Source organism: Zonotrichia albicollis, chromosome 10 (genome assembly GCF_047830755.1).
Source record: "Zonotrichia albicollis isolate bZonAlb1 chromosome 10, bZonAlb1.hap1, whole genome shotgun sequence".
Classification (NCBI taxonomy): Eukaryota; Metazoa; Chordata; class Aves; order Passeriformes; family Passerellidae; genus Zonotrichia; species Zonotrichia albicollis.
Window position 1 is genome coordinate 36,447,616 of NC_133828.1, and position 15,023 is coordinate 36,462,638.

General features: G+C 39.1%; 1 protein-coding gene across 5 annotated transcripts in view; it reads right to left on the minus strand.

Annotated features, from left to right (window-relative positions):
• The window catches only part of MYLK (myosin light chain kinase), a 197,022-nt gene that overhangs the window by 50,061 nt on the left and 131,938 nt on the right, over positions 1–15,023 (minus strand). For all 5 annotated transcript variants that reach the window (XM_014265771.3, XM_014265772.3, XM_074548806.1 and 2 more), the window contains 2 exons: positions 11,773–11,889; positions 8,375–8,455 (listed from right to left, as the gene is read on the minus strand). In XM_014265771.3, the coding sequence (XP_014121246.2) occupies positions 8,375–8,455; positions 11,773–11,889 (198 nt within the window). The remainder of the gene's footprint in view (positions 1–8,374; positions 8,456–11,772; positions 11,890–15,023) is intronic.

Below are 15,023 nucleotides of genomic sequence, written 5' to 3' on the forward strand. Positions count from 1 at the left end.
GCACTGCCTTTTTTATGTAGGTACATTTTTGTTTTTGGTTTAAATTTTAGTTTTTACCCACCAGGTCATTATATTCACTAAACTGAGGATATACAGACTGTGACTGGACTTCATCAAACCATGCAAATTGCCAAGGGTTGCTGGAAGGTCTGGCTGAATATCCTGTTTTGCAGACAAAAATATCCCTGAGCAGAAATTAAAGGCTGGGGCAGGGTGGAAGGGGATGAGTACAAGGACAGGTCTCTGGCTCTATGCAGCTGTCTTCTTTGCCTAATAGTGCACACCCCACTGTTCTTAGATCTTCCTTAAAAATACCAGCTCATCTTATGCATTGCTTTGAAATGCAACTTATTTTCTTCAAAGGCTGCTGGAGACAGTTAGTGAAAAAAAATCTAGTAAGATTACTCAAAGTTGACAAGGTCAAATGATTGTTTTCATTAAAATATTTGAGCCTCTTGGAAATGTTAGTTCAAGTCTGCTTCTGATGCCTTTTTTTTTTCTTAAAGATGGTTTGTCTTAGTTTTGGTATTTACATTGAAAAGAGCCAATGCTGAAAATCAGCCTGGAAGTAAAAGGACTACTATTTCTCCCTTAAATGAATCTGCCTTCTAGAAACAACATAAACATTACAAGGCAAGCTTGCCTCTTACAGAGCTTGTTTTTGAGTGAGGGGACATAAAGCAAAAAGAGGAAAAACCCCACCCAGGCTGGTAGCTGCCAGACATTTGGTTGTGCCCTTCCTTGCCCTGATGGTGCAGTCGTGAGAGCAGATATGCTCAGATGCCTCCCTCTTTCTTTTTTGCTTCCCTTTTTTGGAATTTTACTAAAAATAGAAATAGCCCTCCCCTGAAATGGCTCTCTGCACAACTTGCTTTCATAAAGCATGAAGGAAAACTCTTAGAATTTGAAAAAAACATCAGTACTCAAGATAGTATTTCCAACCAATCCATAATTCCTACTGTCTTCCCTGAGGGACATGCCGAAATTTATGTGCATGTCTTCTGTAGTGATGGATTTCAGCACCTGGTAAACAAGTACAGTTAATACCTAACTCCATTAGCATAAGGAACAAGATCTACCCCTGCTTCTGTCTGCTTGTGGAACAGCCTCATTTTAGCTCAGGAGAGTAGAAGGGTTAATGACATACCTTCATACATAAAAAAACATTTTACCCTCATGCAAAACATGCCAAGATTTCATCTTGAACTAAATTGGGTTTTTTTCAGCATTTTCAGAGTTCGAGAGAAACTGAAAAAAGAAGTCATGTCTGTAATGTGTCAGACACCATGGTAGGAAGAATATTTATGGAAAGCCCAGATTCAAGTATCTGCTCCTTCTTCCCCATCTCACTTGGATCCTTCAGGCTTGTGGGATGTGAGATCATGAGGTGTCTCTCTCCCCCATGTAAATGAAACCCTGGGGGTAGATATCCGGGTCTGAACCAAAAGCGACTGCTCTCTGTCAACTTTCACCTCTGCCTGCTTTGCCAGAAAGAGTGGAATGACTGAGAGCTAGAAGTACAGAAAAAAAGGAAACACTTGGCCTTGTGTTCAAAGTAGTCAATTATTCTGTTTTTCCCTTGCTTCTGGCACAGACCTAGTTGATGGTACAAAAACTCATTACAGATTTTAGCACAGACAAGATGAAACAGGAGAAAACTTATGGCTACAAGTGTAGCAGAAAGTTTATTCATACATTCATGAACCTGTGCTAATTGCTAGAGAGGAAAATGACAAACACAATGCACTGAACACACAGTTTTCAGTAGCTTGAAAACTTCATCAAGATTTGGAAGTTTAAACAGTTTCATTTCATTGCATGTCAGAGAGCAAATTTCTCATAGTGTTTCCAAATAACTGTTTACTATCTAAATACAATGAACCAGAAAGCAACTCTGTCTTAAATTTGATGACAAGCAGAAATTAGAAAATTTAATCCTATGCAAGTCAGTTACTTGAGTTTGTGTGCTTCATAACGGTTTTTTAAAGCTTTTATTTTTTTTTCATTAAAAACAACTGTCATTTTGTTGCAACATCCCGTATTTAGTTTCTAAATCATGCAGAGATTGTCCTTTAATTGAGACATATACACCATCTGCCTTCTGAAAACAAAAATAAAACCCAGGAAATACTCACTTTTGCAGTCACGAGAGAGCTAGGATATATCACCACACTCAGAGCTTCAATAATATGACCTGGTACACTGAAAATAACTCAGTATTTGAAAACAGCTCAGCTGAAGGAATAAACAATTCCATAGCAGCTTTGTAGCACTGTTCTTGAGCAACTTCTACAATTAAAGCAAATCTGAGCAGTGCAGAAGAGATCCAGCATCAAACAGAGCTCACAAACAACCCAGGCCATGCAAATGCTCTAAGAGCTCTGCTGGGAACAAGTCAGCAAGGTTAGTTTCTTAAGTATAAGTTCAATTTTCACCTTTTTTATGTCCTGGAGAACATCTACAATCAGACACTAAAAAGCTGTGCCCAAGTGTGTAGGGACAGGAGTCTAAGGTAGGCTACTACCCTGCTACCCAGTCTGTTCCATAGGAAAACACTGCCAGGTCATCTGGACATTCAGGAGCTCCAAATGGTTTCAGTGGGAAAAACTAGGTGCTATATGCTTTTGGACATTAATTAAGCCAATGGATTTAGTTCCCTGTTTTATAGAGAAGAAACTTAATGCTTCTATTATATACCTCAGATCTGCAATTTCTAGCCAACAACATAACTGTAATTTAATGAAGCATGACACCTCTTCAGTTTGCGGCCACATTGTAAAAACTATTCATTTTTCTCTCTGTAAGACAGTCAATAAACATTTCTGTCTTCTTCTGTCAACATACAGATATGTAGGAAGGACTCCATGAAATACACGTGGAAAATACTGTTCTGTGCCAATATTAACTCAGAAAATGTCAGTACAATGAGAACTGTAGAGTAACTTGGCAGATGTTCAAAATGCATGCCCAGCATTAGAGCAACAGTGCTGAACTGGGTACTCAAGAGAAGGGATCTGGATAACAAATCAGTGTTTCTCCATTGCTCATTTTATACTAAAGTAACAGATTTATTTTTCATCTGTGGAAGCAACCAACCTTCAGAGTCACCAGGTTAAATCCTGCATTGCCTGTTTACCTCAGCCCAACTTGGCTGTCGGGCCTTCTGGCACAGCTCTGCACCTTTGGACCCTCAAGCCTCAGGAATGAAGGCAGCACCTTTCATAATTTAGAGTTTCAGAGAAATCCTATTTAAGTCTTAAAAACAGCTAATGGCAGTTTGATTTACATGTGCTAAGAATGGAATTTTCAGCTTAGGAAAAAAGATTAATTTTTCCTTGAAAAGTTTGGTTAGAGGTTTCTCTGACAATGTAATTCATATTGTTCCAACACACTAAGTACTTGCACTCACTGTGCAGAAAACATGCAGATCTCACAACAGCCAGGAGAAAAGCAGCATGAGCCTTCAGGGAAATGAATGGGACTGAGGGAACTGGCTTGGACAGCCTCACTGACCCTCAAGAGCATCCCACACTATCCCAGCCACCAAAGAGGTCAGCAGCAGCCACAGAGCACAGCTGCTACCCAGTGCCCACACTTCTGCAATTAAAAAAACATCTCTGACCAGAACAGTAACTTCCTTAGTAATTGAGTTCTTCCCTTAGAAAGTGGCACATTTTACACTTAGGGCAAAACAATCTGTCATGAAATGAAGATTTTGAAACATTTCGTATTCATCTAAGCCATGTTTCATATTATTTTCAGAGAACAGAAATCAATAGAAAACTTTAAGTGTTTACTGATTTAATTATATACTAACTAAATTGGACACATCAAGCTTAATGCTTTAATAACGTTTTCTTAAAATGGTGCCTGCAGACTTGGATTCTTTGACAAGATTGTTCTTTGAAGAGTAAATAACAAACTGCATGCCAATCACTTGGCCACTGACTCATAATTTTTCCATGGTGATTAACACTTAGAATTCTCCCTGCTATGGACAAGAATATATTAACATAATAAGGGATCCTGTTTAGCATATTTACTTTAATGGTGAATTGTTCCAGAGATGTCACTGCTCAGCCTTGCATTCAAGTACCAATGATGTTAAAAATTCATATCTGGGAAGATGACAGTGAAACCTTCTGGAGGATTTGATGTGGACAGTGCCAGTGATGACATTTATTAATAACCGTCAGCAAGAGAATACAACTACCTGTGTAACAGCTGTATTATTATACAGCTACCTAGCCAAAAATGTATTTGACAGGAAATCAAACGTTCTGTACGGTAGCATATTTAAAAGATTTCTATCAGAAGCTACCTAATACTGCCAAATAACTTGCAGGTGTGTAGAAAAATTGTTTTCTTTGATGCAATTTTATTTTTAACTGAGTAGAAGAACTTACATTTGTGCAATCAAACTCTATGCTGGGTCAGCCCTTCAATGTATGTGGTCTGGATATGAGAAGAGTGGGTTTAAGAAGTATTACTCAGAGGAGGGAATCCAGGATATTCTGTCAGGTTTTCATAACAATAATTGTGACAGGTGATAATTGCAATTTCTTAATATTTACTGGAAGTAGTCCTGTGAGTTAGCCCTACAAAAACACTGGGCATTTCTTTCCGAACACTTTAATCCAATGCTTAGATTTATGAGCATTATTTTCTAAAGCATTAAAGTATTTTTTTTCTCTCAGCAGCCATAAGTGGGATACAGTTTCTTCCTACTATAGTAAAGTTATGCTGCACAGCTCAGCCACAGTGTAGTTTAAAAAACAGAATCTAATTGCTGTAATACTCTTTTTTCATCAGCAAATCTTGAAAAAAAGTAATTTCGGAAAGCTAATGTTGTATGTAAACTATTGTGATGCCACTTACAAAAATCTATAGTATCTTCAATGCTGCATGCAAATTAATCCTGAGACTGAGGATCAAGAAATCTGGGTTCTAGACTTGCAAACAAATCTGCCTTATCTTGGGCTAATTCCTTCTGGTTTGGTCCTCTGCTTAAGGACAACAAAATATTTACAAGTGTGGAGTAGTAATATTTTTTTAAAAAAAGGAACATTTATTTGTAAACATTCAAATCTTTATTTACTCTTAAAAATCTCAAGCAGAACTTTGATTTTTCCACAGTCTGTTGCGACAAAAATATTTATTTAAAATAAGCACTGAAGATTTTGCAAGTGGCTTTGGTAATTGAAATAAGCAATTCCCTTTAAGCTTAATTTGAAATAAGTTTTAACTTCAAAGGGAACTGGGTGCCTAAATCCCTTCATGGCAGTTTCAAAGCTTTCTAGAGAAATGTGCAAGTGATGAAATTTTTTGGCTTAGTGCTTCTGCTCCAGGGCTGTGTCAAGCCAGGAGGACCCTTACGTTACCCACTGATTGTTCTGGCATGGGACACAGTGTGCAGCATGATAAATATGAAAGGGTCCAATTTTCCACTGCCTCTTTTAGAAGAAACATAACACTCAATTATTTTAACTCAGTAACATTTGACATCCACTGAGCAAAGACCCAAGTGACAAAGCCCAAGACAGTGCAGTCAGTAAAGAATGAACCAGTTCCAGAGGTGCCCTTCCTCTCTTCTTCCTTTTATTTCACCCAGATTCAAAGGTGAATCTGTTTCTTATTCTCAGAAATAATAATTTATTCTATTTATCCTTAGAGGGTTGCATAATGATTACTAAATTCTGGTGACACAATATTAATTTTAAGCAAAAGGAAATACATTGTAAGTTTTGTAATTTGCCAGCATGGGAGCAATCTTTTCGCAGTAAACACTGCAAGCATCCATTCAGAGATGTTGTTAATCCCTGAGTGACACACAGCTCCCTTCAAGATATTCTTCTTTTCCTACAGCAGAACCCAGTATGTATTGCATATCAAAGGAAGCAATGGCCCAAATTCTGCTTACTATTGGTTTTCTGTAGCTTACAAACCCCAAGCTTCCAGTAATTAAATAACACTGTCAGAATGAGCAGCCAAATGACCTGAGTCAGCAGCTCACAGTGAGACAAATTCTACAGGTTAACATACTGCCAACATTCACTCTTTTCCACAGAAAGAAATGTATTGATCTTTGCTTTCAGGAGCCTCAAGTTAATTACTTTCCTGAAAGTTTACCAGGGCAAAAAACCAGAGATCACTTGTAATTTATTTGAAGGGAGAAAAGAATGACATCGCTGCTAACCATGAAATTTGACTTGCACTTCTTTACAGAATGTGGAAAATAGGGATCTTTTCCTAAAAAGTATTTCTGAAAAGTACAGAGAATATATAGTCTCTCTGTCCTATAGAGTATATACTGCTGTGACTGAATTCACTACGTAAAATTCAGAATCTATTAATTGTTAATTCTAGTCACATTATGAGGAATTTTTGCTCTCTCTTTCTTCAGTATCAATCTGTACACTCTAGTTGCCCTTAGGACTGGTAACTCAATGTGGCAAAAAAGTGTTGGTAACTCAATGTGGCAAAAAAGACCAGAAAAGATAAGAGTAAAAATATATCTCCTTATTAGACTGAGACACCTTAATTCAGTTATTCTATATTAACCTTCTTTTCAAGAGATATACAGTAAAGACAGACAAACATCTGACTTGTAAAGCCTATTCTCTATCAGGTAAGGAACTTTAAAGTCTCCGTATCTGATAAGAATTTCAGGGTAGATTGGAACTGTGTAGTCCACTGGATCTGCTTTGTATATTTTACCCCTGACAAATACACAAAGAAAAACTTATTTCAGACCAAATACATTCCTCAGACTCTCAGATGTTAAAAAAACACCTGTGAAATCTCTGCAGCCAAATCCTTTTAAAATTGAATATGTATTTTTCAAAGCTTTTCCAAAAACTCTTTCAAAGCTCAGCTTCCTAACATTTTCTCTGGTTTCCTTGATGTTTACTGTGCAGCAGGAAAGATGTGTTAAAGGTACTTTGGAAAAAAGAGCTTATGAGAAATTCAAGAACTTGAAACACTGAAATAATATGCCATGTAGAAAAACCATTCCCCATTATTTCAACTTTCTTTTCCCAAATATTTCTGCAGCCAGAGTTGGTAACTGTTGTTTCGCTATCTATTTTAATTTCAGCTAAAACCAGAAGCAAAAGAAGCAGGATGTGGATCAGGTCATACATCTCCATATTTAGACTTAGTTCCCAACTCACACTTTCTCCTGGGAAAGCTGCAATTGATAACACTGCTGGGAGGATCAGAGGAAATATGTGTGTTGTGTGCATAGAAAGCAAAATTCAAAACACAGTTTTCATGGAGATTTAAATGGCTTTAAATTTTCTTTTCTATGTTCAATAACAAAATCATTGTTGTTACTTGTTATTATTTATGGAACTTGAAGCTCAGGTGCAGAGGTAGAGCATGTCAGTGGGACTCTTCCACATCCCCAAAGAGAAGCTGGAGAGAGAGTTACAGTGCTCAGCCTGCAACTCAGAAATAGCTGTAGCCCAGGGCATAGTTTATGTAAGTCACATTTCCAGAAGCACAGTTATTATCTGTGATCATCAATCACTATAAAACTGCTCTGAGTTCTGCTGAAAGCAGCTAAAAATGTTTTTGCTGGAAGACCAGATTAGAGTTTATTTGTTTTTTATTTTTTGAGAGAGCTGGATAAAATATTCCATATTTCCATTAAACCATGTCTTTACATCTCTTTAGGAACTCACATGGCGGACATTTTATATAAACAATTTTCAAAGTCCAGTTTTGATTTAAGAGATATTTGTATCCCTTAATTTCATAAGTAGTACTGGTGTTAGGAATTCCTAAACTGATATTATTGTCCTGCCTTTACCATTTAAAGTTTCCTCTTAACCAAATGCATGTATGCTGAGTAGCAAACATGGGAATTTATAGCTAATTTATTATTTCTGAAAGTATTAGAAGCAAGTTAAGCATTAAGGCTTAAAACAAAGAATGCAGAATTTGCAAAATCACTCTCCATGGTCGTGCCAAAAAAGGACAGATAATTCTACAGGGCATTTCAGTCAAGATGCTTTGCTTACCAATAGTAAAACTTCATACTGTCTACACAGGACACAGCACAAATTGAAGCAAACTACTCCAGTATTTCTGTGTTCTTTGAGAGGCAGCCAAAAATAAATCTTTGTCACAAGTTTATTGCACCATTATGAAAAACAGAGAGTAGAGGGGCGAGGCCTGAACTTGCAGTTTGGGCTCTCACTTCTAATCCCCACATGGCAAAAACTCATTTCACATGACTTAAGTGCAAGGGCTAAAGAAATAGCACAGGCTTCTGATCCTATGTCTGCAAACAGAAGGAGATGACCACAGAATCCCAAAGCACTCTTTTGTTTCCACTGGAAATAAAGCAAATCAAATCACAGTCACTTACCCTCTGTTGGCAGCACTGGGGGAAGTGTGGTCTTAGGCTTCTTGGTCTTCTTCTCAGCAGACTTTGAGGTCTTTGAGGTATCTGCAATCAAAACAAATAATAAAATACAAATCCTATTTGAAAATCAATAATGAAAAAGCTGTCTAATAAAAGGTTTATTTTGGATCCTTCTGCAAAGTTAGAGGAAATTGCTGTCCTTTAGGGTTTTAGGAAGAATTTTCTGCATGGATTTGCTGGAGATTTGCTGTCACATTCTGAAAGGAAGAGGGAGCAGAGTGGGAAAAACCTCCACAAAAGCAGAATCCAAGCCCAAGTAAGCAGCTAGACAAGAGGCCCCATCTAAGCTGACAGGTATTTCAGATGAATAGACCAAATACAATGTGCACAAAGCTGTGTTAGGCAGTGCAGAGAAAAGGGAAACAAAGCCATATCAAAACATAATTTCATTCAAAAGAAATGATGTAAAGTAATTCTTCTGTTCCATTGTCTATGTGATCAATTCAGACTAACCCATTTCGAAGAGTAACATTTCCTCCAGCTGTTTAAATCTCTCCAAGAAGATATTCTTGGCCATTTGTTTATTCCTAAATAGAAACAGCAAAAGGGACACCACAGGACTTAGATTTGATGGGTTCTACTATTTTCACAATTGCACAGCTCTTATCCAGAAACTGCTCATCACTGCAGGCTACACCAACAGCTAAGAGTCAATAAAGCTTCCTTCCATGTGTACCCCACATGAGATATAAACAAAAGGTGCAACTTTTTTTAAAGGTTATTTCAAGCTGAGCATGATCACAGGGCTGGAGCACCTCTCCTATGAAGACAGGCTGAGGGAGCTGGGGCAGTTCAGCCTCAAGAGAAAAGGACTTTGGGGAGACCTTAGAGCCCCTTCCAGAACCTAAACCAGCTCCAGGAGAGCTGGGAGGGACTTTCACAAGGATCTGTAGTGCCACATCAAGGAGGAGTGGCTTTAAGCTGAAGGAGGCAAAGTTTAGATTAGATATTAGGAAGAAAATCTCTGTGAGGGTCATGAGGCACTGGCACAGGTTGCCCAAAGAGGTTGTGGACTTCCCATCCCTGGGGGTGTTCACAACCAGGCTGTGTGGGGCTTTGAGCAACCTGATCTGTGGGAAGTAGTCCCTGGCCATGGTAGGGGTTGGAGCAAAATGATCTTTAAAGTCCCTTCCAACACAAACTATTCCAGGATTCTATGACCTAAAATGCAAATCCTAACAAGCTCTGCTTGCCTCATTGTTTGATACTGACATTTATCTTTGGAAGAAAGAGTATGATTATAGATTATGATCTCAGCAATGGCTGTATCACTTTACAGCTTCCAAATATTCAGCTTTCAGAGTATTTGTGAGGGAGAGAGCTGTTAGCTACAGAGAAAAAGATTACATAAATGTTATGGAAACATCTATTTTAGTCACCTTCTTCTAGGTGACTTCTAGTATGTGAAAATTCATCTAAGTTTCCTTCCTAACAGAGGAAGCAAGGATTTCCTAGTAAATAATTCAGAGCAGAAAGCTGTGTGAGAGTTCAGACACTCAGATTTTACAGATCTGCCACCTGAAGTCAAGCATTCCTCCAATCCTGAGTCCCTGATGTCAAAAGAAATATAATGACTGTGGTTACTTAGTCTAAAAATCAGCATCTGGGATCCTGACAGTGGACTGAAGAAGGGAGAAATCTGAACTCTTGTTTTAGATCACAATTCTAATTTAAAAATAACAGTCATCCCCTGTGCCAGTCTCAGACATGGGATATCGAATGGCGTCTTTCCTAAATAGCTGGAGTTTGCTATGGTGCCATTTGTCAAAAATCTCTTCTCAGTAGCATGCCAGTGGAGGATGAAAAAGGCAGAGGAGGCAGCCAGAATGGAGGTAAGGAATGTGGTCACCCTGGTGCCCAGCATGATGTGAGCAGTGAGCTCCTACCAGCACCACAGAAAGCCAGGCAGCTGAGGTAACGTCACTCACATCACCAGGCCAGCCTCTCACAGCCTCCCAGGAACAAACTTTGCAAGCCAAACTCTACCTGCAGCCTCCTAGAGCATACATTGTCCAGCAGGAAACTTGAAGTGGGAAATAGGCTAAGGGAAGATTCAGGAAGAAAAGCAACTGCTTGAAGGAGATCAGAGGACAGAGGAAAAACACATAAGTGACTGAGGCACTTAAGAGTTGCTAGGGCAGCTCTAGAGAAATACTGAATGCTAAGCTTTTGATGATCTGATCCTTCAACACTCTGGATCTGTGGTGGTTAAGGTGTTTCAGGGACTAGATTTTGCTTAAAGCCTATTCTTTGAATTTCAGCACTGATAAATTTTATTACTTTAAATTACAGAATCATAAAAAATAACTTATCAAATATCCAAGACAGATTACACTGTGACCATAGTATCACAGAAGGTACAGGTATATTTAATTGTAATCAATATTTAATCAATTTCTTTTCCAGCTACATGAAGACTGGTCTTTAAGTAAGGAGTTACAGAATCACCTTCTTACCTTGTGTCATGTAACATTAGGAAAAAAATAATAGTATTCTTTTTGAGATCTCCTGCCACAAATACCACATCTGCAACACAGCAGTAAAGGTTCAGTACCCAAGTTCTGTTATTAGGCTTGTTGTCTAGTTTTGTGTTCATTTTAGGTCACAATGTAAAGTATTAGACTATTCAGAAATAAATTCACCAGAAGGTGAGTTGATAAGAAGGACATTTGGTTACTTAAAGCCCCTTAAATAATTTAAACTCCATGGCAGCTTTATAGGTCTGTGTCATACAGCCTCACCTAGGCCTTGTCCAAGGCCAAGACTAATGAACAAGAGTACAGTGTCATCAGCACAACCATGGCTGAAAACAAGTACCTCAGCCTGTAAATAGTCCATGTTCTAAAACTACGGAACACAAGGGTGGTTGAGCTGCTAATTTATTTTTCCTCACTTACATGAGAAAATCAAACAACCAAACATCTGTGAATGCAAGAAGTGGGTAGTTGTAGATGTGCCACACACAGTCCTGAGGCAGACTGACACTCAGGCAATTCTCACTGGCTCTCAAAGGATGCACACAGCTCAGAAACACATCTTACAAGTTCAGCTAACTGCTCTAAAGACCTTCTAGAAATACAGTGAAGGAGGAGAATACAGGAAGAGAATACAAATTATGGCACAAAGCATCCAGAGCCCTTGGTTCTGTACTGTCTCTCTGCTCATGCTCCTTTATGGTAGCCATTGAATTATCTGTAGACCAAAAAGTACAGAAGGGAAGGGGGTAGAGTTCTTTTTGTGTGTGTGTGTTTAAGTAGCCCATAAAGGTCATTCTTGGGAAATAAGCTGCAAAGGAGTAAGTTCTAAGGAAAAAGTTTTCTTGTATCCAGCACAGTACTCACCTTCTACCACCACCTTGCAAGCACATTCAGCTTTCCCTGCTGGGTTCTCAGCTATGCACTTGTATTCACCCCCATCTTCAGGCATGGCCTTCTCAATGGTCAGTGAGCAGAGTGTCCCTGTACAGAGGAGGGAGAGAGCAAATATTAGGCTGCAGCTCACAAAAACCTTAGTGCTAGTAAGGAGCAGAAGGTGTCAAATGAGCCAGTCCTTCACTACAGGTGATCTTTTCTGCTAGAAAAAGCTCTCCTTAAAAAAAAATCAACCTTATTGAAGCCTTATTAATGGTAAGTAAATCAAAAATTGAATCTTATTGCTTTTCCCAAGATACTCCAAGTAGTCCCTGCAGCCCTGAACTGGTTGCTAAAGGCAGAGAAGACCCAGAGCAGCACCTCTGCTGCTCTTCTTGTCTTACAGCAGAGCTCAGAAGTCCTCATTCGGGGTGGCTTTTTTCCCAAAGTGCTCATAGTGTAGGACTGTAAATAAGAGGGTTACTGTCCAATGCCCATTATCAAAGTTTTGATTCAGCCTTGTCTCTAGCACTCCCTTGAGCACTCTGCTCTCATGTGTGTAAGGGCAGAACTTCAGCTCAGTGCCTAAGTTTAAAAACTCAACTGAAAGACATTTTCTTTTTGCTTGAATTGCCTAATGAATAACTGCTTATAAAACATCCATTAGAAAGTCCAACATATTAGTGGCAATCAAATTTATCACTGCAACAAATCCATTTCTTTCCAAACAAAACCATAAAATTTGACTTAATTGGGTTTGCAGACACAGGATGCGACATAAGCTTGTTATTTACCAAGGCAAGCTTGGTATGACCCAAGGGAAATACATTTCCTCTTAAAAATGAAAATTCTGTGAACCAAAATAGAAGTTGTTCCCAGTAGATGAGGGATGAGGAAGAAGAACCTTGTCCCTTACTTTCACTTGCTTTGCCTGGAACAATTAAGTGCTTTCCTCCCCAGGATGACCCCCAATTAAAATGCTCCATACTTTCCCCTTCCAAATATCCCTAAATTAAGTGAAGTTGAAGTGTGGGCTTGCTTTCTCCTTCTTCATTGGAAAGCTGGGGCTGTCCCCTAAACACAGCCTGAGGCATTGTGCACTTCTGCCCATTGCTGTTGGCCTGTCCAGAACTCCTCCACCCTCCCCTTACCTCAGCTGCAGTAAAACCTTCCCCCTTCCTCTGTTTGACTTTCTCACAGTCATTCCTAATTAAAGAATTGATGGATCTTTTTTTCCAGACATTTACCCTGTTTCCTGAGATGTAAGGAATTTTCCCAGCACCTTTCTCTCTGTGGTAACTGGAAGATTCCCAGAGTGCTCAACCCCAGGCTCCCCATCAAATGCATCCCCTGTGATGTGGGAGATAGCACAGGCACAGGTGATACTGGTCCATTAAAAGGACCTGCAGAAGAACTCCCCTCCATCTGAAGAACTTTGGGAATTTACTGGTTCTCTTTGGAGATGAACTCCATTTGGACATGGCAATTATGATCTTGGCATTCAGATTTTTCTCTCATTTTAAAAATGGATGTCATTATTCAAGAAAAATCTTATAAAAAACATTCAAATGGTTTCCAACAAATTTGGTTTGCCAAAAACACACATCTGTTAGAAGAAAATTATTTTTCCCCCACTTTATAATCCTCCACAAAATAAAACAGTTCTAAATAATAACTATTTTCCCCTGAGAAATGATATGAAAACTGTCTCAGAAGAGGAGCACTGACCCCTCACTCACATGGGTTGTGCTCAGCCAACCACAGGGTGAAAAGAAAATCCACGTGCCCTCCCTGAGGCAACGCTTTTCCATGAGTCAGGCTGAAGCCAAAAATGTCACGAGCCGCAGTTCCATTCCAAATGGAGGAGAGACATTAGAAAAGTATTCTTGCAGGCATCTAGCAAATATAAATTCACATGTCTCTGCTGTTTAAAGAGACATTTGGAGAGCAAGCCAAAGATAACTTCCAGTCTAAGAATTTATATAAATCTATGTAACAAGATTAGAAAAGATTGCACATTGAAATCTAAAGATGCTATTACAAAAACCCATAAGCTATGGAACAAGGACACATACATGTGAAGGAGACCATGGGCCACTTTACTCAGGAAAGGAACCTTTAAGAATAACTGAATCATTAAGGGACTGGAACAATGCACAATTTACTTTAGCTTCTGCAGTTTTCTACCTGCCCAAAAGCCCTTCCTCAGCTCACTGAAGACTAATGTGACACAGGGTCACTCCTCAACACTCATTTATTGAAGTTATTTTGTGAGAAAGAGGGTGAAGGAAATGTGCTTTTTTTCAACAGCCATGTCCTTCTTCCTCATAACTCCCACCTCCTAGAAGAAATAATCTGCATCCTATTTTCCTCCACATCTTCTTTCTCCCCAGGAACAGCACATGCAGAACATGTGGGGATTGCTGGGCATCTTGCTGCCACCAGATAAAATGGTAGCAGCCCTCAATGGAGGAGTGAAGGGAAAATGAGATAATTTGGGTCACTTTCCTTTAAATAGCCACAAGTATTCATGGAGCTGGGTAGGACTAGGACTTGGTATGGAGTTGGCCAATGGATCAGAAAGTTTGGCCAGGTTGGATCAGGAGTATAAGGCAAGGCTGAGGGAGCATGGTTATCAAAACCTCATTTTCATGGAAAACCAGGAAAAAAACCCCAAATCACTGAAAACCAGGCAAAACTTGATGAGATTTCATAAGGACGGGAAACTACCCAACCAGGCCTATGTTCTGTGATCTAGAGCTACAGTCAATTCCCGGGGCTAGAAAGCCAAATGTCTTTCAATGAAGTATTTGGTATTTCCTTTGCAAACCCCATCATGATCTGAAATAAGCTTATTTTCTCAGAACTGCCAGGAAGTCCAGACTGGTTACTCCAGTTGGGTATTCTGAAATCCTGGCACTTCACAAATCCCAGTCAGCTAAAAATGCTTGCTATATATTTTGTCACCCCAGCCCTCTACTGTTTTTAGGAAGCAGGCCATGGATGATCTCAAACATTGTCACAAAGTGCAGGATTGGAATAAACATGAATACTGGAATCTACCACTTAGACATTGGGACTGGTGCAGCTCTAGAAAAGAACTTAACAGCCACAGAAGCTGATACTTTACTGGAGACTCTAGTTTAGATACACAGAGCCTTTCTCTTGAATTTTGAGCTATTAAAGGGTTCTCTGACTTACTCAAAAATAGTGCAAGACAGTTTAAAATATCTCTAGGCTTC